Below are 21,418 nucleotides of genomic sequence, written 5' to 3' on the forward strand. Positions count from 1 at the left end.
CTTATATATTTACGTTAATATTTTAATAATATTTACTTTAACTTTATGATTTTTTATAATTATTTTTTGTAAATTTACATTAAGATTTTTAAATGGTTAATTTTCATTACAAATGTTTTTATTTTTATTATTATACATTTGTAAATTAATATTTGTAACTGGTTACATATTTTTTACTTAAGAAAACAAATGTAAAAAATTAATTTTCACTAAAACTATATTTATTTTATCTAAATTGACTTGTTATAGTAATCCTTATAATTTAGATATTTACTATAATTTATGATTTTCAAACCGCACAAAGAGGTTTCAAGGATTAAAATGTTAAATTACTTCTAGAATATTGAGTTAGAAACTATATTCATCTCTTTGTGTTGGTTCTAAATGAAAATTCTAAGTTTCAAATTATCAAAATTTATATATATCCAATTAAATAGTTGCGTAAGAGATTGATTATCAGATACAATAAAAGGGTTTTATTTAGATCAATTATCAGGTGAAATTCATGACAGATCATTCATGAATTTCAGTTGCATTTGAACATCTCAACCAGTTAGAAACAAGAAGCAACATCCATGCTAGAATCCCTCATGAATTTCTTGTAAAAATTCAGCTGTTTTGAGCAATTAGCACGTTACATGCAAGATATATAGAACATGTATTAGGTAATTAGATACAATGAATGAAAACCAAAAAGAGTGAGGATTGGAGATTCAAGTGAAGGATGATGCCATTATAAAACAGAAACAGCAAATGTCAAGAATAACAAAGAGGGCAACCTATTAGAAAGAAATTAATCTTGAAATGTTAGGATAAAGCAGGGGAAGGAAAAATGAACCAACAAGGAAGAAGTATATACAGTTCATGTTAAGAGTCATCAGAAAGTAACTAGTAATTGCCACAGGATCAAACTTGGAATGGTTGAACATCGCACTAACTAATTACTTACTGTCAAATGCTACAGTAAACCAGTTTCTAAGGTACTGAAAATTAGCCCATTTTGTGCCATGAAGCTGCAAAACAAGGCTCATCAGCAATGTTTCTATGCACTTTGTTTTACTATCAGCCTAAAAAAAAAAAAAATAGAAAGAAAAAAAGATTGATGTTCTTGTGGCAGCATCTGGAGTTGTAGACTAGCCTCTTCCTTGTCCTGGTTTTGGTTGGTCACCCTCATTTTTAGGCTGGCCCCCCTGATCTCCTGTGTCAGCTATGTTGCCTCCAGTTGCAGGCTGACCTCCTTGCGCTGATGTGTTTGCTTGGCTGCTTTGAGACCTGATGAAACCAACCAACAGAGTCGAATTAGACTAAATACAACGAGTCCTCATAATTAACTCACTGTAGAGGACACAGAGTGGATTATGCATAAAACACATGTTCGATTCATAGACCTATGAGATAAAGAACACAAAAAGCTTAGAGAGTCAGTGGTTTTGTTTTCAGCTTCATCTCGGGTTCCTAATTTTGGACTTATTCTTGAGAGTGATCCCATGAATGCAGTCCTTTGGGTTTCAAAACCAGCTGCAGCCCCATGGAGGATCAGAAATATTGTTTCTCAGATTAATTCACTGTGTTCAAAGTTGCTGGGTTGGAAATCAGACACGTTCCGAGATCGGGCAAGATATGACAGACAGCCTTGCCAAGGATGGGGTGGGAAGAGTGGGTGATCTGATACGTATCTACCCTTAATGAAGTTGCTTCCTACTGTGAGGTGTTGGTGCTTTCTTCTGATCCCCGTTTGCTCCTTTTTATAATGTTGAGGTTTTGATGCTTCTGGTGAGTTTTCTGTGAAGGTTCTGTTTTTGCTTGTGACTCCTAGGCTCTTGATTCTGATTTATATCAGTAAGAAACGGAAACAGCAAGTCTGTTGCTTCCATTTCTTACTGGTTGCTGACTAGAGTTTTCTTCTACGGGTGGTTTGGATGTCCGATTCTGTATAGGATAGCTTCTTTGGTACAGTTCCCTTTGTAATGGCAGTTTTTGTCAGCCATCTCGGCATCTGACTATACTACAAAGTCGGAGCCTTTTGTATGATATAGGGATTCCCTGATTGATCAATGAAACTCACTACTTATTCAACCCAAAAAAAAAAAAAAAAAACTCAAAAAGAAATCCCCTATTGCATGGAATTTTTTTTACTTAGAGCGGCAAATTTGGCTACATAGCTAACTGCATTCAATAATTTAAGTCTAGACCAACTATTGCCTTGGCTAAGACATAGATATTTGGTTTAAATCCATAATATATGCTGCAAAATTTCAGCTGGGTTGGGCTGGAAATGAAATTAAACAGGATGCCCATCCCAGCACTGGATTTGCCTATTGACAGTATTAGTCCAAGTATTGAAGGGGAAAGCCCTAATTGATGTGGGGGTGGTTGGTATATCGTTGGAATGGGTGCATATTCCAAGAAAAGACGCCCTATGGTACTAAAGAATTTCCACTTATAAGGTAACATAGAATGGAATCCAATGCTGGAAACAATGAAAAAGACCAATATTAATTGCCCCCATTGACTAGAGTAGACTAAAAGAAGTTGAAGTATTGTTTGGGCATTCAAGAAATTCATATACTCCATATTCTTACCTTCAAGACTAGAATAGGTAACTTTCTTGTTACCTAATCAAAACAGAATATGTAATGCAAAATAATTGAAAAGAATCTTAATATATATATATGGTGCATTTGCAACAAAAATTCCAGGAAGAAAGTTGACAGCAACTTCCAAGATTCTAACCAATTAGAAATAGCAGAAAAAGAGACAAGTCAAAAGTCACGATAGGAGATGCAAAAAAGAAATGTTTTTGATATCAGTACCAGGTAAGTGCTTAACAAAGAAGCGACTAATTAGAAGGACCAAGACCCAAAGGACCTGACAAGAAGTCAAGCACACAACGGAGAAGAGAGCAACATACCCACTCCCAGGATAGGACCATCTCCCATTTCGCCATTCAAGATGGAGTCGAACTTTATAGAAAGCACAATGCTCTTCCCTCCCATTACAATCCAACTTCACATAGTAGTTAGGATCAACTTTTCTTGTAACAGTCCCAACCCGCCAAGCCAGGTTGACATAGGCTTCAACCCTGTCGGACACAACGAACTTGGTATAAGCAGTCTTCGGGGGCAAAGGCCTGATTTCATCTGAGTCAACAGCTTCGACAAGTTTCCTATATCCGTCCTCGTTGAAACGAGTATCATAACGTACCAAGTATCTGTTTCTTCCAATCGCAGCCAGAAAAGTTGCATTGTAGTAAATGCCTGAGAACCCTTCTCCCTTCTTGCATATCTCAACAGGATCTTCGTGTTTAAAATCCATTGTTTTGGAGCCTTGAAGAACGTGCAAAAGGGATGGCTCAGGGCAGGGCTTAAGGCGGTTTAAAGAGATTCTTGAAATGGGAAGAGAGTAAATAAGCGACAGTCGGAATTTGAGAGCTTTGTGTAGCGACCTCTTCTTTTTAATATGAAAACCAACGGTCTTAGCCATTTAACACTTCTTGAGAACTTGTATCAGCCGTTGGATCAACTCCTGTATGATTCCACAGCTTGCCATCTGTCCCCCAAAATTTCATGCTATTACTATGTTTTAGAAAAGGGCGTAAAGAACATTCTCTAGATTTATTACTATACACGAATTTGCACCCGTTTTCCTTCCGATTATGGTAATACATTTACGTTAACATTTGAAAATGATTAATTTTGATTAAAAAGTATGTTTATTTATTTAAATTAGCTTGTTATGGTAATTTTCACACATTTATATCAATATTTTAACTTTATGATTTTTTACATTTATTTTTATAAATTTACATTAAGATTTTTAAATGATTAATATTAATTACAAGTGTTTTCATTTTTATTATTATACATTTATAAATTAATATTTGTAAATATTTAAATATTTTTTGCTCGTGAATATAAAGGTAAATGATTAATTTTCATTAAAAATATGTTTATTTTATCTAAATTAACTTGTTACGGTAACTCTTACAATTTCGATATTTATTACAATTTTATGATTTCAAACTGCATAGAGAGATTCCAGGGATTAGAATGTTAAATTACTTGCAGAATATTGAAATAAAAACTGTATTCAGGCATGGATCTGTGTTGGGTCTAAATGAAAATTCTAAGTTTCAAGTGATCAAAATTTGTATATATGCAATTAAAACGTTGCACAAGAGATTAATTATCAGATACATTAAAAGGTTTAGAGCAATTATCAGCTCAAATTCATGACAGATCATTCATGAAATTAAGTTGCATTTGAACATCTCAAACAGTTAGAAGCAAGAAGTAACATCCATGTTAGAATCCCTCATGAATTTCTTGTAAAAAATCCAGCTGTTTTGAACAATAAGCACAGTACATGCAAGATATATATATAGCAGGGACAGCAGACTTTGGAAATCTTGTTGCAAAAACTCACCAACTATGATAAATATATAGGAGTACTGGTTCATAACTAATGGGGCAATCCTTAGGCTAGAGGATATTGCCAAAAAAGATTGGGAAAAAACAAGGGAAAACTCAGTTTATTATTCGATACATGGATGAACTTTCACTTTGTTTTGCCATAAACTAATGCGGGTCCTTTATACGAAGCCATCAGCGGTGATTCCGAGTTCCCTGAGGACTTCAGTGCACTCAGGCAGAGGTTTCTTGACCATGAAGCCAAGAGGGTTGGCAAGGCGGCTGTCGGAGGTGATGCCACTGTATTTGGTGAGGCTAATCCGAGCACTCTTCCTAAGGAAATTTTCCTTGTCGATCTCACTGCATTCAGGGTCGCTCGATTGTACGAGTGAAACCTCACAGATCTCCTCCTCGTGGTCTCCCTCCACCTTAATATGGTAGGTTCCCGACTCGTCGGTCTCACCATCGACGGAGTAGGTTATGTCCCCGCCTTCACGGTCTCTGCACTCCAATCGCACCTGTGCACCTGTTTACCACCACACTAATGCGTTACCATGTGCCATAAGAAACCTCATAAATTTATGGGAAATTTTTATCATATGTTTGTTGAAACTTGAGAAATGGAAGACTGAGATTAAGGCCTCAACAAGGAAAAGGAAAATTGTGGTTTACCTGCCATGTACTTGCTGATCTTGGTTACGAACTGGGCGCGGCAGTTGTCACAGTAAACCTTCCCCTCCACGAAGAATTGTTCAGGAGCTTGGGCATCAACAATACCGAGGAGGGATAAGAAGCAAAGGGCCGAGGCAAGGAAGAAGATGGCCTTGGGAGATGTTGCCATTGTAACCTGTTTACTTGTATTCTGGTTTTGGAATGGAGATTCAATGACAAAAAAATTAACTACATGGAAGCAAGAGAGCTTGTTTCTTTTATAAGGGGGGTAAGGCTACTAGTTGGTTTTGCTATGCATTTGAGTGACAGTTATTTTCGTGAGGCTGCCATTTCTTCCTTGTTTGTAGAACAATCACTTAGACCCGCTTATCTCTCCTTCTCTCTGACAATTCTCTAATGCTCTGATTATTCCCTTAGGGTTAGCTGACTTGGTCTGAGATCCTCCTCAATGTCTCCCATTTTTTCTCTCAACCAATAAACATGTAGATGTCAGATGACAGATGTAAATCTTTAAAAATTCTTGAGAAATTAACAAAATTGTCGGGTTTACTGATTTTGGAGACAATAACTTAATGATTAGTCACAATTTACATTTGAAATTAGAATTTCAAGTTCAAATTCCTGCCCTCCACTTATCAATAAAGGGTAGAGACGATGACCACCCACTCCCAAGCAGTATAGCTCTTCAACTAAAAGCTATGCTAAGCATTTGGGCATTTCGATTGCAACTAAAATATTAATCCGGTGTTAATTTATTACAATTATAGATGGAAATACGCCTCATAAGCATTAGGTATTCTTCACACTCAAAAAGTACCATGTTTACTAAGCCTAAGCCCATGAACTTACAGGCTCAACTCAATAAATTATTACGCCTATAAATGAATAGGCTTCAGAAAGAAATTTAAAACAAAACCAAGCAAGAAAAGAGTCTCAAAATTTTTCCAAAAATGGGTTTGGAATTTCAATGAACAAAGCAGCAAATGAAGCAGAAAAAGCATCCCTGAAAGTGTTCCTATTTTGATTCAGAGGGATGTAATTGATAGGCTGAAGAAAATGTAAAAATGTAATCAGCACTTGACAGTCCAAACATCCAACAGTCATAGCTAAAACACCCAGATGCTAATCAGAAAATGAAAATAGTTGAAACTCTTCTGAAAAGTGGGTGTAACTCCTAGAGTTACAGAGGTGCTACTTCCTTTCGTGATACAGGTTGCAACCCACTGCAATGACCAAAAAAATAAACCTATAAATATAGATAAAAAATAATAGCTGTAGTTTACAAAACTGCACTTCATTCTTTTTTTCTTTTTGAATGATGGAAGTGTTTCTTCATGAGATAACAACAAACCTTAGACAGCTTCATTCCTCTCCGTCACCACCTTTAGCAGCACCAATCTTCTGAGCTTCTTCTGTGGTAAAACAAATAAATGACACTGTTAAGTACTAATTACAAATAACAAGATCGTTATGTATTAATCCAAGAAAACCAGATCAGAGACATATCAATAACAACAGCTACTCACGGACTATTCTTGAAACCTAACGTCAGCTATAGTTCGTGGCAACTCACGAATTACTAGAAAAACTAACAAGCACAAAATCCTTAATAACTTATATGACTAGTTCTAGCTTAACAAATGATGAACTGCTTTCTCCAACATCAAGGTATAACTAAACTAAACCAAAATCAAGTTCACATTGGCTGTCAAACAATATTTCTCCCCTTGAATACTTGATGTAATGCCATGTCACACTAATTTCACTCCCATTCCAAGAACTCTCCATGAACTAACAAATTTGAAACTATTTATAGCAAAAGTAACAAAATATAAAAAGCCATGAATCTAACCACCAGCCTTTAAATACTCATGCAAAAATAATATTATATGATATTTTATGAACCATATATAATCAATACAGTTGGATCATAAATGGTAATCTATTATAAACATATCATCCACTATATTACACACATAGCAAGGTGAAATACTCCAAAGATACCAATGTTGATGAAAAGTTTTAAATTGCAGAAATAGGAAAGGCATAGAATACTTCTCACATAACTATTTGAATACTTAAAGTAACATTAAGCTGCAAACTCTAGTTAAACCATTATCCTATGCAAAATCTAAAAGTCACCTCCATCCTCTGAGATGTCAGAAGTCCATAAAGTAAGGTTGTCTCTTAAGAGCTGCATGATCAATGTGCTATCTTTATATGACTCCTCACTCAAAGTATCCAACTCCGAGATAGCTTCATCAAAAGCTTGCTTAGCAAGATGACACGCCCTGGTGTACAAGTTTAACACGTAACATGGAGTTCCACAATTATCCAGAAATAGCTCAACTAGAAAGTTACTACATAAGAAACAGCATGCATACCTTTCAGGAGAGTTCATAATTTCATAATAAAAGACAGAGAAGTTCAAGGCCAAACCCAACCGAATTGGATGTGTAGGAGCCAACTCAGCTTCTGCTGTAGTAGTTGCTGACTGCAAGTAAATAACATAAAGACTCATGAAATTCGGCATGATAATAGATTGGACATTTAAAAAGTGTTCTAGCCATCTTAGGATTTCATATCACAAGTTAAACAACTTATCAAGCTCAGCAGAGGGAATCAAACAAATATAATTGCAACAGCCATCATAAAATGATAGCACTAGTCTAAGAGCCAGGGGAAAAAAGAGTGAGACAGAGTTTGCTTCCTTAGAAAAATATGGCAGTGGGAAGAAATTTTTTTTTTCAAGCTGCCCTTCCTCTATGACATTTGGTTCATAAATACAGGGTGAGAAGAAATGAAATAAAGAGAAAATATCTCGAACATTGGTAAAACTTCAGTGAAATTCCTTATGAGATGTTCATTAGGCTTCTTAATATAATCATGCGGTTTGTTAAAATAGCAGAGTCAACATTGGGTGCTAAAGTAAAAAAAATTAGGATGCGGTTGATATGGAATCCATAATTTTTTAAGACATGGCTTGATTCATTGAGGAACCTAACAAACTTCGCATAAGGAACTCCACCTCTGTCTTATGCCACATAGTCTTGACCACCAATAGTTTCTCCCAAGAACGGGAAGAGAGAAACCGGTGCAAATAAGATGCAACCAAGCAATGCCATTTTACTATTCTAAATTCCCCTTACATAGTATGAGGAAAATATAACAACCAACCAACAGTTTATAAGTAAAAAATGTTCATTTAAAAACCAACCTCTTTACATCTCCAAGAAACAACCAACAATTTATAAGCCAAAATTCTTCATTTATGCCAATTTGAACACAAGTCGACCGTAATAAAGTTACCTGATATGCTTTCATGGATTGATCAGCAGCCTCATTTCTCTCATCACCCATCTTAAACTCCGCGAAATACCTATAATAATCTCCTTTCCTGCAACCAAACAAACCCCAGAAAAACCTCAGAACTCAGAAGAACCCCAAATAACCACATTATCAACCAACCCCAAAAACCAAAATGACACTCACATTTTATAGTAAAACACAGTGGACTCTCCTCCCATGCAAGAAGGAATGAGATGCTCATTGATCACACCCATAATATCTTTACAAATGTTGGACAACTCCAATTCCACCTTCTGCCTGTACCCTTTAATTTGCTTAACATTTTGCTCATTCCCTTTGGTCTCTTCTTTTTGCTCAATGGAAGATAAGATCCTCCACGATGCTCTTCGAGCACCGATCACGTTCTTGTACCCAACTGAGAGCAGGTTTCGCTCCTCTACGGTCAGTTCCACATCAAGCTCCGCTAGTTTTTTCATAGTAGCCACCATATCTGTAACAAACAAAAATTCCACACTTCAAATACTTAAAAGTCACAAAAACAAGAAAAAGAAGTAAAGTCTAAGGCCTTGTTTGGTTAGATCGGACCTTCAAAGCGTTCGGCTTGTTCAGCGAGCTTGGCGATGTAAACGAGGTTTTCACGTTCTCTGGAGAACTCCATTGGTGATTAAAAGATGCTTTTCTTTTCCTTCTTCACGAGAAGTAGAAAAAGAATGAGAACTGAAGCGAAGGGGAAGAGGTTTCTCTTGGTTTTCTTTTCTTTTTCTTTGGTGGGGGGAGTTGGTTGGAGTTGGAAGGACCAGCTAGGGAGAAATAGATTGGGCAAAAATGGAGGACGCGGGGACAAGACAGGGCTGGCCGGCCCTGATTTAGAATGTCAATGACCCACGCGAGATTTGTGGCGTGCTTACCACTCCTCATTAAATGGGGCTTCTTTACGACACCGTTTCGAGGAGTTGGGGCGTATTGGCATGTTTTGCGAGAGTGTGTGTTAGGAGTTTGTAAGGAAAAAGCAAGTGATGGTGACAGGTAAGCATTTAAGCGATGTTATTTTTCGTCAAACCCTCTGACTGTGCTGCTGCACCTTTTTTACTTTATAAAAAAGATTATTTGTTTAATTATTTCACCAGTAACTAACACAAATCTACCATTCAAGGTAGTAAAAAGTATACAAAAATTTTGCCCCCTTCATTTCAACTCAAATTCTGCAGCAAAGTAAAAGAAATGGGTTTGACTATTAATCCGATTTTTTTATTGTTTTTAGGACCACAACTCCCCTAGTTTGTCGTTCAATTAGCATTTAATTTTCCTTTAAGAATGGGATTTATTACATGCCCAAGCTCCAACTTTTGACCCTATAATTTTACCCCTCGTGAGCCTATGACTCTAGAGGGAATAAAAGTTGGTTGTCCCTACAAAAGGTGACAACTATTAAGCATTGTTTTTGTCTTTGCAATGCGATCCCCATTCCTGTGTTTGATCAAGTCTTAAATTAAATAACTCACCATTACCATAATTTGGAAAGGGAAAGAAAGAGTAAAGTCATTCAAAGTCATTAACCTTTCTACACAGGCAAAAGTGACTCGGGACTAATGGCCACAACAGTGAAGCTTTGGAAAGCATTGGAAAGATAAAAATACTCAAAATGTAAAGAATCCTGTGTTAACAGGTGCCTATAGGCTAGCATGCAAATGCCACTTAATGTTCGTAAAGAAATCCTACGGAAATGGGATTTATATCAGTACGTGATAAGAGATCTTTCATTTTCTTCATTTCATCTTGTGTAATTTGTTTTACAATATGCTTCAGGCGCACTGGCACAGTGCACTTACATACATTTCGTGGCTACAAGCTAGCAGAAATAAATGGGGAAGAGGATTCTTGTTGCTTAAGGCTGTCAGCAACATGAGCAACTACTCCAGCGCCGGCATTATGAAACCATTCGTTTTTTACCTGAATTAAGGGGAAAACAAGTCATATGAAAAGTTGAATGGAGAAACATTTTTCTAATCAAAAGTTTATGATGGAGATACTACATGGATGTTATTGTGGGCGAAAAAGGGCCAGAGTGCGGAATGAAAGCTGACATCAACTTTTTTCCATCCCACTTTCTGTAAACCTTGTATCATTTCCTCTGTTAACAAAACGAAATGGTTATTACTGTCTGGGGACAATCAGAGTGTTATTATATAGTTGGCACACCATCAGATATCAGCAGAAACAATTACCTTCCATGAGTTCATGATATTCGACTGTGTTTTGTACGTTAGGTGCATTCTGTGCTGCCTCCTTTGCTTTGGCAGCTTCGGGAGGAAAACTGGGGCCATCAGAAGAAACTGGTGGACAGTAGTCCACATCCACAACATGTTTGTAACCATCCAAAGATCGTAGTGGGGGCTGCCAAATAAGTAGGAATGTCAGCAATATGCATGAATTTAAGACCACTCTTATTCAATACTTACTATTTCATCGATTTTAATTCCCTTAATAATTCTAATTTAAGTGCTGGTTGTTATAAGAGACAGTGCAGCACATCTTTGATACTGGTGTACAAGGAATTCACCTTAACAAGTTCTTTCTCCCGCCTGATGGAGGATGTGCGCCAGCCAACCATATCTATCTGATGTCAAAGAAAGTGCCCAATAGGGAGGAAGAGAGGATTAACAAGAAGGAAATCAACATGGGCAGCTAAATTTACTACAAGGGAGAAATGATTAGGCAGGATACGATCATAAGATACATTTGCATAGGCAATGCGGCACCTAAATGCACCAAGGGCAGATCTGCAAAATAGAAATTATAAACATAAAATCAGTCACAAAAAACAACCTAGACTTGGCCCGGTGGTGTCTTTAGGAGTTGAGGTCCAAGGTTCGGATCCACACCTTCCTCTTTGGACTTCCTCATTTGCATAAAAAAATATGTAATAATAATAATAAAATCTGAACAAAAGCAAGCTTCTTCAGTCACTATAAAAGCTTGCTTTACGTACAAGAATTTCCCATCCTCACAATCAGATGCCATCCTCAAAAGCAGTGGCGGTCTGTTGGGCTTGCCATCAGTTAGAAATAGTTGTTTACCAGTTCGACCAACAAAAAATGGAGCAATTGGTGGGGCAAGTTTCTCTAAAATAGGAACTCCTAAGAGAAATGGAAGCTGAAGGACAACAAAGACGATATTAGAAACTGCAAAATGCAGAGGAAAGATGATAGTAGTACAACTGATCACTAAATAAACATTTTCAACATTAAAGACAGTACCCAATGAGATGCAGGCAGTATGGCAAAATCATAGGAATTACAGGACATCACAAGTTTGCATGGCTATATCTCCAACACTCATTTGTAACTAAAATATTATGTATGAAATAAACCTGATAAGCAACACCCTCCAGAACAAACCTGCTTTCTCCCTCTCACCCCAAGATGTGGAGTTGCCAAGGTAATAAAACTGACTGCCTCCAGTCCAGCAATCGTACCTCGTCTTGAAGGGCGTGATGTTTGTAAATTTCCCTCTGAAGAATCAGTTACCTTATCAGACTGGGTGCCACTTGAGTCATTTTCTGTGTAAAGAACAGCAACTGCATATCTTGCAAACAAGCCCCCAAGAGAATGGGCTAAAAATGAAATCTTTTTCAAGCTTTCAGTCTTCTTTACAACTTGCAGAACCTATTAAACCAAAAAACGGTGAAGGGAGTTACCAATAGTGCAGAAAACTTAAATTCATACCATAAAACTCACAAGCTATGAAAACATGCCTAGGAGGCCTATACTTGCTGCAAAATATTTTCCACACAGATTTGACAACTCACTTCATCTGCTAAGCGCTTTCCAGCTCCATCAACCCCAGTCAAGGTTTTAGTATAGGTATTACATGAACTTGCTGCAACAATTTATTAAATAAACAAGTAAATAAATTATCTTTATACATACAAATTACATGAGATGAAGACATAAGAATACCATAAATCAGAAAGTTTCTTCCAAGCCGCCTTTTCAACTCTGCCTCTACATACGTCCAATCACTAGGGCTACATTAAGGAAAGTCCTTCAGCCAATTTGACATCAATTTGGAAATAAAGGCCATAAAGACTCACAATTTTTTGTATGTATTCTTTTACAGATTCACAAATACCCGTCTAATCTATTAACAGCGGCTTACTACATTCGCCCCACTTTGTTATGCATGGTCGTTCTTTTAGTTCTTTTAAGTACTAACTGATTCTATGAATGTAATTTATGATGAACTGGAATCCATCAGTCAATAACCAAATACCTAGCTAAGATGCCATGAACAAGAACAAGAAGGTGATCAGGTTCATTTTTCCCGTTCGAAATGCTCTTGGATGAAGCAAAGTTTCCTTGAGGAGCAGTACTCATAGCTTGAGCTCTATGGCCTTGATGTTTCCAATTATTATTTGTTCCTGTACAAGTTTAACAAAATCAAATGAGTGTTCAAGCAAAATGCACTTCCACAAGTCACTTTGATCACTAATTCACATGTTTCAATTATCAATTCTCTACATTTCCTAATCTCAATCCTAAACGAAATTACTGATATACAAAAGTAATGTTTTCTTCTAATTTCTTTTATCATCATCAATCGTTCATATAAATATTAGTCGAATTCGAAATCCCTGCCAAATCAAAATCCCACATCTCCAGGCGCGAAATCAAATAGTTTTAATACAATATTTCAAATCCTTTCCTAATTAGGCAAAGTAAAAAAAAAATGAAACAAATAGTAGGAAACACAGAATTAAGCAATAACAACATTACCGGAACGGAAATCCAAATTGTGAGAAGAAGAAGAACAGGTGCAAGAAGAGGAAGGTGAGGAGCAGCCGAAGGGTCCAAAGGATCCGGTTCTGAAACTACAATTATTACTATTATTACTGAATATCGGCGAATAACCGCATCCTGCTTGAATCAGAGATGCCATTGCCATTTCTATTTATATCCGCTGACACACTTGGAACAAAAAACAAACTTCCTCGATTTGCGGTTCTTGGATGCTATGTCAGCATCTGTGCCATAACGTCTCCTTATCTCGATGACAACATGATCATCATCACGAGTCACGACCAATGACCACATCCTAATCTTCATTTTTTATGTTTTTTATTTTCCCTTTTCTTGCATCACCATTGCTCCGCTCCTTCCTCTTTTTTTGGAAACCAATAAATTCTCGATAATAATGCTGGAAATTGAGGGGAAAAAAAAAAAATGGGGGACGAGATTTCGGAAGAGGAAAAATCTGGAAGACTTGGGGCAAACAGAACCGTGCATTGCCTTGAGTTTGGAAGGGACTGTGAGGGAGAGAGGAGGATTGGATTACCGAACACTTAGGTGACCGACCAATGGGGCTTCGTGTCCTGTTGGTGACGGTCAAGGTCGGGTGATTTTAGCAAATATTATCTGTGCGTCGCCGATAGTCATTGACGGCTCTTCAGTCATTTCGTCGTTTTGTCTGGCTATCGTATACGGGACGCGAGTTCTGAGTGGGCCCATTCTTTTTCCAATTATTGTGGGGTGGAGGCGTACTGGATGCGTCACCATCGTTTTTTGCACGCTTCACCTGCCTTTTATCATTTTACAGCATTTTCTTGCATTAGGTACTTCGGTAGTGTCTTCGGAGTGAAATTTATCCTTTTGCAAATACTAACAGCACAATATGTTACTGTAGTTTGAAGATAAATCAAAGCAGCAGTTATCATTGTTAGTTGCAGCTAGATTGTATACATTGTATCAATTGTAAGACAATTTATTAAGTAATTTGGCTTTGTTCAATTAATAATGTCATTGAGTCATTACTCCTTTTTATAAAAATCTATCTGTATAAAATATGTAATTATTTATAAGTTAATGATATAATACTCAAAATTTTTTTTAAAATTATTTAAAAATTTTAAATAAAATTTTATTTTTTATTAGTTAAATCAAATTTATATATTTTTATTTTAAATTAAATAAATCTTTATAAGTATTAGTTGATTAATTTTATTAAGTAAAATAACAATTTTCATTTTATGCTCAAATAACGTTGATGTGAAGATTGAAAAATATAATATAATTATATAATTATATTATACTTAATATGTTACATCATTATCAATAATAACATATTTATATGATACGTCAATATCATATCACATAAAATAACAAGTAGACATCAAATATATAGACTTATTAAGTCTAAAATAAAAATATAAAAATTTATTTATCTAAAGATATAAGTACATAAACTTGAATGAACTCAATAAAATTATAAAGATTTATTTAGATTTTTTAAATAATTTAAGAGCTTTTTTTAGATATTATATCTAAATTTTCAAGATCTTTTCACTTATTTGGAGTGGGATTGAAGTCTGTATTTTTTTTTTTTTTGAAGTGTTTAACACGATATTTTCATATTTGAAAAGAATAGAGTACTTTATTGATAACCTTAATGGGATTTTGAATCCATTTATGAAACTCGTTTCACCCCATATTACGTATATGCTACAATATAGAGTGAGTTCTTGAGTATGTTATATATAGTTTCTTCGGGAAAGATAGTTACTGATTATGCAAGTGTTGAAGATTGAAAAAAAGTTACTCTTAAATGTTTTCTCCTTATTAAAAAATGAAAGCTGTTGAGAAACAAGTATATGTGCAACTTAAGCGCCAAGCGGACTTAAACAAATTAATACTAGCCAAAGGCACAAGCAAATCCTTCAAGTCTTCAACACACAAAATTCATACAATTCTTAGGAAGGAAGAACCCCCGAAAAGAAAAAAAAATTAAAATTAAAAACATGCTTAAAATCTCCTTATTTACATTAAGCTCACATTATGGAGCAAGCATGGGGATTTTCATCACTGAAGACAGAGCTGGCTTGTTGATCCATAAGAGTGGAATAAGGCGGTGGCTGATAATAACCATGGTCATGACCATCATAGCCATGCTTGTAGTAGTTGTAGGATGAGGGACGCCCAGTTGCATGGTAGGTAACTACGGGTTGGCTTTGATAGTAATCGTAGTAAAACTGGTTCTCAGGGTGGTATGGATATGGCCATAGCTCTGCTCTTCTCCCAGTTTTTCTCACTGTTTTCAGGATCTTCTTCTGGTCTGACGCTGCCCATCCCATGACTGTTACCTTTTGCATGCCCATGTCTATTTCGATACTGTCGATTCCTGAAAGGAATCACCAAAGCCATTAACATTAATCGTTAGAGCTTCAAGAGCTTGCATACTGTCAATCAGATCAATCTTATGCATGAAGATGATCATGAACAACAAAGCATTGGATGTGGATAATATCTCTGTTTTCTGTTTATGAAAAACAGAAAAAAAAAATGAACTCCATGAAAGTAGAACATACCCTTGAGTTTACCAAGAGCCTTCCTTATCTTGGCCACGCAGCCTTCGCAGTCCATATGTACTTTCATCTCTACAATCTGCAGAAAAAGAAATAAACCGTTATCTTCATGTTCGATCAAGTGATAGTCAAATACTTACAAACTAACTTTGGGGCAAGCAACAAGAAAAAAAAAAACCCAAGTCATCTGATATGATGGCATGGCAGTTAGTTTAAGAGGGTGCCAAAAGCTAAAAAGCGCGCACAGATGGCATGCACACCAAGAGAGAGAGAGGGGGAGGGAGGGAGAGTTCTAACCGCCATTTTGAGTGGTTTAGAAATCTTAAGCTTTCTCTTTGGAATTCAAGTTGAGGATAGATAGTACTTAATACCTATATATATAGGGAAGGTCAAGACTGAAGAGGGATAAGAAAGAATATATAATAATATTATAATGTCAAAGGGAAAACAGTCCCCACGGGACTTTTCTCTGTTCCTCAAGTTGCTTAATTCTTAGCGACAAAGCTTTATGAAAGATTCGAGGGAAAAAGCCTAGCAGCTGCTTCGAAATTAAAAATGAGCTGCTAAAATGTCGCAGACCTGAAGTACAAGTAAATACATAGACCTGCTTTAAAAATTTAAAAGGCAAAACAAAAGAAAAAAGTAGTCAAAATGGTTTCTGGGAAAACGCTCCGCGTAGATTGTTGCCTTATGATTACAAATATCACAAGTAAGCAGACCGAGTTAAGCAATGATTAGCGATGAAAACAATGAGAACATTCGTCCATATTTAGCAGTCATAGAAATGTAAAATTCCAGCTGGCAGCAGGCCCTTCATAGCTTTCATTCATTCCTTAATGGTGTAGATCAGGTACCTAGTAATATACTTGTTGCTAATTATATGCCTGCATGAAAATTTTGTTGAATTAATCAAATTATACGTGTGGGAGAAGAACAAGCTAACAACTCAACAATATAATAATTGGTCGTACTGTCAACTTGTCTAATAAAGTAGATATTAATGAAGATGAATCATTTGTGAAAGATGTTGGGAAATTCACATGACAACGACAGTGATACACCATATGTCAGCGCCCGCTTAGTTTAATAGCAGATTCCCAGGAATTTCCTAGCTCTGGATCACTTCATTAAGGACAGGTAACATCAACGGCCCCCCAGGCAACTGTAGCCGGTGCAGTGCATACTAAAGCAAACGAAAGGGAACGGATCCTTTCTTTTTTTTTGAAAACCAGTATTTATTGTTCACAGGTGATCTCGGAAGAGGAGATTACAAACGGTACTTCAGGTATGCCATTTAAAAGGGTAGCAGATTACAAAGGGGAAAGAGGTATGCTACTTCCAGCGTTGAGGTACAGGGCTAGACAAACAAATGATGAAGTGAGATATCATTTTCAAATGAAAACGCACAAGGGTAGTTGAGAGTTAACCAGATTAATAAAGTCCATGCATTTGTCTTTGAATTATTGGAAAAAGAAATTAAGGTGATAAGTACGGGAAGGTTTCCTCAATTCGTAAATTCAGTTGTCTTAGAATTTGAATCTTATCGGTGATTTTGGAAGACTAAGTAACCTATTGAACCCCAAATTTTTAATTGTGAAGAAAACGAAGGTGATAAGTACATGATAAAAGTCTCCTGCTCGGAAAGATGTATGGGGTAGCTTTTAAATGCAAAGTAGAAGTAGATTAAAGAGTTTACAAGTATTATTGACCATTGACCATAAGCAAAGAGCCAAAAGGAGAAGAAATTCACTCAGGGGAGTGGTTTGGCAGTCCAATTTTATGATGCGAATGATTGATATTAAAGAACAAGAAATTTCTTACATACGTGGTCTGAATGTGAACATCAGACCAATTAACTGATACACAATGCTACGGACAAAAATCACTCTCAATACTGAAAACATCATACAAATTTGTTGGTTTATATCCTGCATATCTTGTTTATATCCAAGTGGGATCAAACTGTAGCTCTGTTTCCCCTGGAATGTACAGTCTCCATAAATCTGATAATTGAAGCATACTGTTAAATATATTAAATAAAAAAAATTGGTTCCGATGCATAAGGCACTCCAACATGATAGTGAGTTGGATTTGTCTCGGAATGAAATTCCCAGCAACAAAAAGAATTCAGTGTAAATGCACAAGGGGGGTTTTTTTCTTCTATGAAATGGCTAGCTTCATTGTTTATCTGCTTTTGCTGGCCTTGCTAAGGCTGCTTGATCATGTGGAATAAACTTTGAACAGATTATCAGCCGAAGATCTGCCCATAAATGATAGTATTAGTTGCCAAGGACAGCAATGATGGGTTGCCAATTGTATGACCAAAAGAAATTGCCTTCCCATCCCCTCTCTGTTTTTGGCACAAGGAACCTGATCCATGGATGCAGGCCATACAGTTTTCGTTTGCAAGGATATAACTCATCCTCTAATGCTAAAACAACAAGAGAACCCGGACACGGACAATTACAGCAAAAACGATGTAGATCAAGCGATAGATACAGCTGGAACGAAACAAAAACGAATATAATTAGTAATTACAAATGCAGACAATGCGAGGAAGACACAGAAAAATTCTTTAATCTATTTTTGACCCTACGTATATGTATAAATTTATAACACTTTTTTTCTTGTAATAAATATTTATAACATTAGTTACTATGAGGATGAATTCCCCCAATATTCCCATGCCATTTGAGGTTTCGTTCAACACAAAAATCAAACATCGGATAACAGTAGTGTGTGCATGTGATTTACTTGTCAGTGTACAACAAAATGGCATTGTAGTGATACCAGGCTTTTCCCTCCTCCTTTTTCCTACGAAGGGATGTCAAACTAATCATGGGAATAAACGTGGCAAATTTGTTTAGACGTTTAAAAACTTAAAGGCCGGTTTGATGTGAAAATCCAGTCTGGTGGCTAACACAATGCATTTAACCTCGATTTTCCCTTTAATTTTGTCATTAGCGTGCGTGCACTCAGGTATAAATAATTTCCTTATTCCATGTTTACGATCACAACTCCAATCAATTGCAGCAAAAGATTTAAGGGTAATAAAAAGGTTTTCGAAATTCCATTTACAATGGCAGAGAAGGAGGGAGGAATCGTGAAGAAGGGCCATGACGAGGGAATGAAAATGGCGACTACTCTTCTCGAAGAGTTTGGGCTCCCAAAGGGACTTCTCCCTCTTGCAGATGTGATTGAAGTTGGTTTCGTAAGGAACACGGGCTTCATGTGGATTGTGCAAAAGAACAAGGTTGAACACAACTTCAAGCTGATCAGCAAGCTGGTCAGCTATGCCACCGAAATCACTGGTTTCGTTGACAAGAAGCGGATTAAGAAGCTCAAGGGAGTGAAGGCTAAGGAACTCATGTTGTGGCCACCAGTAAATGAGATTGTAGCGGATGACCCACCCACGGGAAAAATTCACTTCAAGAGCCTTGCTGGTGTAACAAAGACCTTCCCCGCTGAGGCATTTGATGCTGGGCAGTAAAATGTACTGTCCTGCCCTTGGGGAGCCAACAGATTCCAGTGATATTGTTACTTCATGCTCCACCTAGTTTTACCCTGTAGTAGCTATTGCTTTTGCTGCTCTATGTCTCACTTCTATGCAATTTTCTCTATGTGAATTAGTGCATTTCTGATGCCAATATTCAACAAAGAACAATAAAAGGAAGTGACTTTATTATTCAATGGTTACTCCAACCTTAACAAAACAAAAGAAAATTGATGAAATCGTTTAATTATCTGATTATCAGATGTAAATTGTCATAAACAAAATCCAGTCAGCTGTCCATCCATTGATTAAAATTCAGTTTATCCCATTCTTCACCGCAAATGGGCGCATGAAGAAAAGAAAACAGAAGCAGTAATTTCATAAAAATAACCATCAATTCATCGAGGCTAACTAAAAAATCTTAAAAATCATCTACAAATGTTAATCTCTGAGTATCAACCCAATAATCGACTTTTACAAGGCTGGGACAGTTCACATATGGCACTCATCTAACCGGTTTTTATGCAACTGAAAAGCAGGATTAACCCAAGCTCCACAATTGCATTGCATACCAGCCCAATTGAAGGAACCCAATCGAGCTTTACAGCCCATGCACTGAAGTTTCTCTTCCACATACCCTTCTTGCACTGGTTGCATCCACTTCAAGGGCTCCACAAATATGGAGGAACATTGAGCCGGTTCCTTCTCCCCGCTTCTCTTTCTCCATTTAAAACATTGCTCGCCCTTTCCGCGTTCGTGAGGAACTATGCTTTCCTCTGAAGCAACGATTCTTCTGCACTTTTTACAGCGGTAGATGACTTTAGGCTTTTGAACAGCTTCCGAATCCATGACATTTGCTTCTTCCATCTGTTCAACCCAATATTTAGACTAATCAACGGGAGAATCAAAATATTTTAATTAATTTTTAACCAAACCATCCGTTCAACCGCATGAATGAAAGCGAAAGATACCCTAAAACAAACAATAACATGATCTAGGGTTCTATTCATTCTGTTAAAAATCTTTTACAATGCGGATAAAACAAAGAATTTTGAGACGGTACGTACAAGAAGAAGAAGAAGAGTTACCTTTAAATTGGAGGGAGAGTTTTCAGCTGATCAATCGCTTTGTAATCTGATGAAAAGAGAGGAATTTTCTGGTTCTGTTTGCTTAACATGAACGTAAATATATGGTGGCAGCATTTCAGTCAGTGTAGGAGTAGGATATCTAGTTTTTCCGTTCACGGCCCAAAGGGAGAAAACGTCGACGTTTCGAAGCGTACTTAAGCGTATATCAAGATTGGGCCGGGTTGGATCATATACTTGTTGGGCTCTTTGAATTTGAGTTAATTTAGGGTTTTGGTGATTTGGGTTTTAGGCCGAAAAAGAAAATTAAATTTGTACTCTCTATGTACTAAAATAAACGGTTTAAACACCTATTCAACTCAATATTTTATTCTCGTACAAGGTTTTAATCATATTTTTCTTGTTGATTAATGTTATCTCGTATGGATTAAATTAAGTTTTCTTTGATCTTATATTCACGAATAATTTTTTCGGGTACAACAAAACTAATCAAATTCAAACATAAAATTCTACTTAAATTATCTAAATTTTATTCCATCTTTATCAAATCCGAACAATGCAACATTTAGTTTACCCAAAAGTAGAACAACTAATTAATCCATATCCATGCATGCATAATTCTTCTAACTAATAATTGTACTAAGTATGGAACTATTTGATTTATGCTTAACCTTCACTTGTTTGAATCCTAAGTTTGGAATCATAAACTTCAAATTGAAAGCAAGTTTTAACTGATAAAATGTTCTTTGAAATGAGTGGGTGAAAATATGTAGTAATAATATAAAATGGAATTTTGAGAATGGGCATCCACAAATCATGGATAATTTCCAATGATTGAAAGCTGCAACTTAAGAAACCCAAACAAAGAAGTTGCAAAATAGTAATAGTTAGGTAAGTACAACACTTTATCTTATATTAATATGAATTTTATTGTTAAAGCTTATACAAAAATTCATAATTAACTAATAATTTGAGCATAATCTTTTGAGAATCATGTGATTTAGCTTCAATAACTTACTGTTCTTGGACTCGAATTGTTACAGTAAATGCTGCCAAATTAAGTATATATAGTTGCTTAACTTATTCATGATAC

General features: G+C 36.3%; 7 protein-coding genes across 12 annotated transcripts; 1 reads left to right on the top strand and 6 right to left on the bottom strand.

The window, feature by feature from the left end:
• Window positions 1-833: 833 nt before the first annotated feature.
• Window positions 834-3,409, bottom strand: LOC18596693 (protein AGENET DOMAIN (AGD)-CONTAINING P1-like). Its single transcript, XM_018122971.2, has 2 exons — window positions 2,912-3,409; window positions 834-1,272 (listed from the first exon to the last, which is right to left on the bottom strand). The coding sequence occupies exons 1-2, from the start codon at window positions 3,313-3,315 to the stop codon at window positions 1,134-1,136; spliced, it is 543 nt and encodes a 180-aa protein (XP_017978460.1). The 5' UTR covers window positions 3,316-3,409; the 3' UTR covers window positions 834-1,133.
• A 916-nt stretch (window positions 3,410-4,325) lies between these two features.
• On the bottom strand, window positions 4,326-5,886 carry LOC18596694 (Pollen Ole e 1 allergen and extensin family protein). Its single transcript, XM_007025323.3, has 2 exons — window positions 5,082-5,886; window positions 4,326-4,935 (listed from the first exon to the last, which is right to left on the bottom strand). Exons 1-2 carry the CDS (start codon window positions 5,248-5,250, stop codon window positions 4,592-4,594), a joined length of 513 nt encoding a protein of 170 aa, XP_007025385.1. The 5' UTR covers window positions 5,251-5,886; the 3' UTR covers window positions 4,326-4,591.
• A 134-nt stretch (window positions 5,887-6,020) lies between these two features.
• On the bottom strand, window positions 6,021-9,240 carry LOC18596695 (14-3-3-like protein D). Of its 2 annotated transcripts, none has more exons than XM_007025324.3 (7): window positions 8,976-9,235; window positions 8,574-8,880; window positions 8,391-8,478; window positions 7,466-7,575; window positions 7,224-7,372; window positions 6,433-6,493; window positions 6,021-6,304 (listed from the first exon to the last, which is right to left on the bottom strand). In XM_007025324.3, exons 1-6 carry the CDS (start codon window positions 9,046-9,048, stop codon window positions 6,444-6,446), a joined length of 777 nt encoding a protein of 258 aa, XP_007025386.3. In that variant the 5' UTR covers window positions 9,049-9,235; the 3' UTR covers window positions 6,021-6,304; window positions 6,433-6,443. The 2 variants fall into 2 exon arrangements, with proteins under 2 accessions (XP_007025386.3, XP_007025387.3); XM_007025325.3 differs by having other exon boundaries at window positions 6,066-6,304; window positions 6,433-6,490; window positions 8,976-9,240.
• An 889-nt stretch (window positions 9,241-10,129) lies between these two features.
• Window positions 10,130-13,699, bottom strand: LOC18596696 (Hydrolase-like protein family). 5 transcript variants are annotated; one of them, XR_001928584.2, is made up of 11 exons: window positions 13,166-13,699; window positions 12,663-12,810; window positions 12,350-12,417; window positions 12,199-12,269; window positions 11,789-12,055; window positions 11,273-11,543; window positions 11,115-11,170; window positions 10,951-11,003; window positions 10,616-10,784; window positions 10,424-10,521; window positions 10,130-10,340 (listed from the first exon to the last, which is right to left on the bottom strand). XR_001928584.2 is itself a non-coding variant. In XM_088807503.1 (11 exons), the coding sequence occupies exons 1-11, from the start codon at window positions 13,332-13,334 to the stop codon at window positions 10,233-10,235; spliced, it is 1,482 nt and encodes a 493-aa protein (XP_088663629.1). In that variant the 5' UTR covers window positions 13,335-13,698; the 3' UTR covers window positions 10,130-10,232. The 5 variants fall into 5 exon arrangements, 4 of the variants coding, with proteins under 4 accessions (XP_088663629.1, XP_088663630.1, XP_007025389.3 ...); XM_088807503.1 differs by having other exon boundaries at window positions 10,951-11,007; window positions 13,166-13,698; XM_088807504.1 differs by having other exon boundaries at window positions 10,951-11,007; window positions 11,128-11,170; window positions 11,380-11,543; window positions 13,166-13,694.
• Window positions 13,700-15,035: 1,336 nt separating this feature from the next.
• Window positions 15,036-15,826, bottom strand: LOC18596697 (Heavy metal transport/detoxification superfamily protein). Its single transcript, XM_007025331.3, has 2 exons — window positions 15,751-15,826; window positions 15,036-15,563 (listed from the first exon to the last, which is right to left on the bottom strand). Exons 1-2 carry the CDS (start codon window positions 15,815-15,817, stop codon window positions 15,214-15,216), a joined length of 417 nt encoding a protein of 138 aa, XP_007025393.2. The 5' UTR covers window positions 15,818-15,826; the 3' UTR covers window positions 15,036-15,213.
• Window positions 15,827-18,787: 2,961 nt separating this feature from the next.
• LOC18596698 (uncharacterized protein At5g01610-like) lies at window positions 18,788-19,349 on the top strand. Its single transcript, XM_007025332.3, has one exon. The coding sequence runs from the start codon at window positions 18,827-18,829 to the stop codon at window positions 19,235-19,237; it is 411 nt and encodes a 136-aa protein (XP_007025394.3). The 5' UTR covers window positions 18,788-18,826; the 3' UTR covers window positions 19,238-19,349.
• A 267-nt stretch (window positions 19,350-19,616) lies between these two features.
• Window positions 19,617-20,475, bottom strand: LOC18596699 (dual specificity protein phosphatase-like protein). Its single transcript, XM_007025333.3, has 2 exons — window positions 20,329-20,475; window positions 19,617-20,107 (listed from the first exon to the last, which is right to left on the bottom strand). The coding sequence occupies exon 2, from the start codon at window positions 20,105-20,107 to the stop codon at window positions 19,733-19,735; it is 375 nt and encodes a 124-aa protein (XP_007025395.3). The 5' UTR covers window positions 20,329-20,475; the 3' UTR covers window positions 19,617-19,732.
• Window positions 20,476-21,418: the final 943 nt, after the last annotated feature.

Source organism: Theobroma cacao, chromosome 6, assembly GCF_053813885.1.
Source record: "Theobroma cacao isolate CCN51 chromosome 6, ASM5381388v1, whole genome shotgun sequence".
NCBI classification, from domain to species: Eukaryota; Viridiplantae; Streptophyta; class Magnoliopsida; order Malvales; family Malvaceae; genus Theobroma; species Theobroma cacao.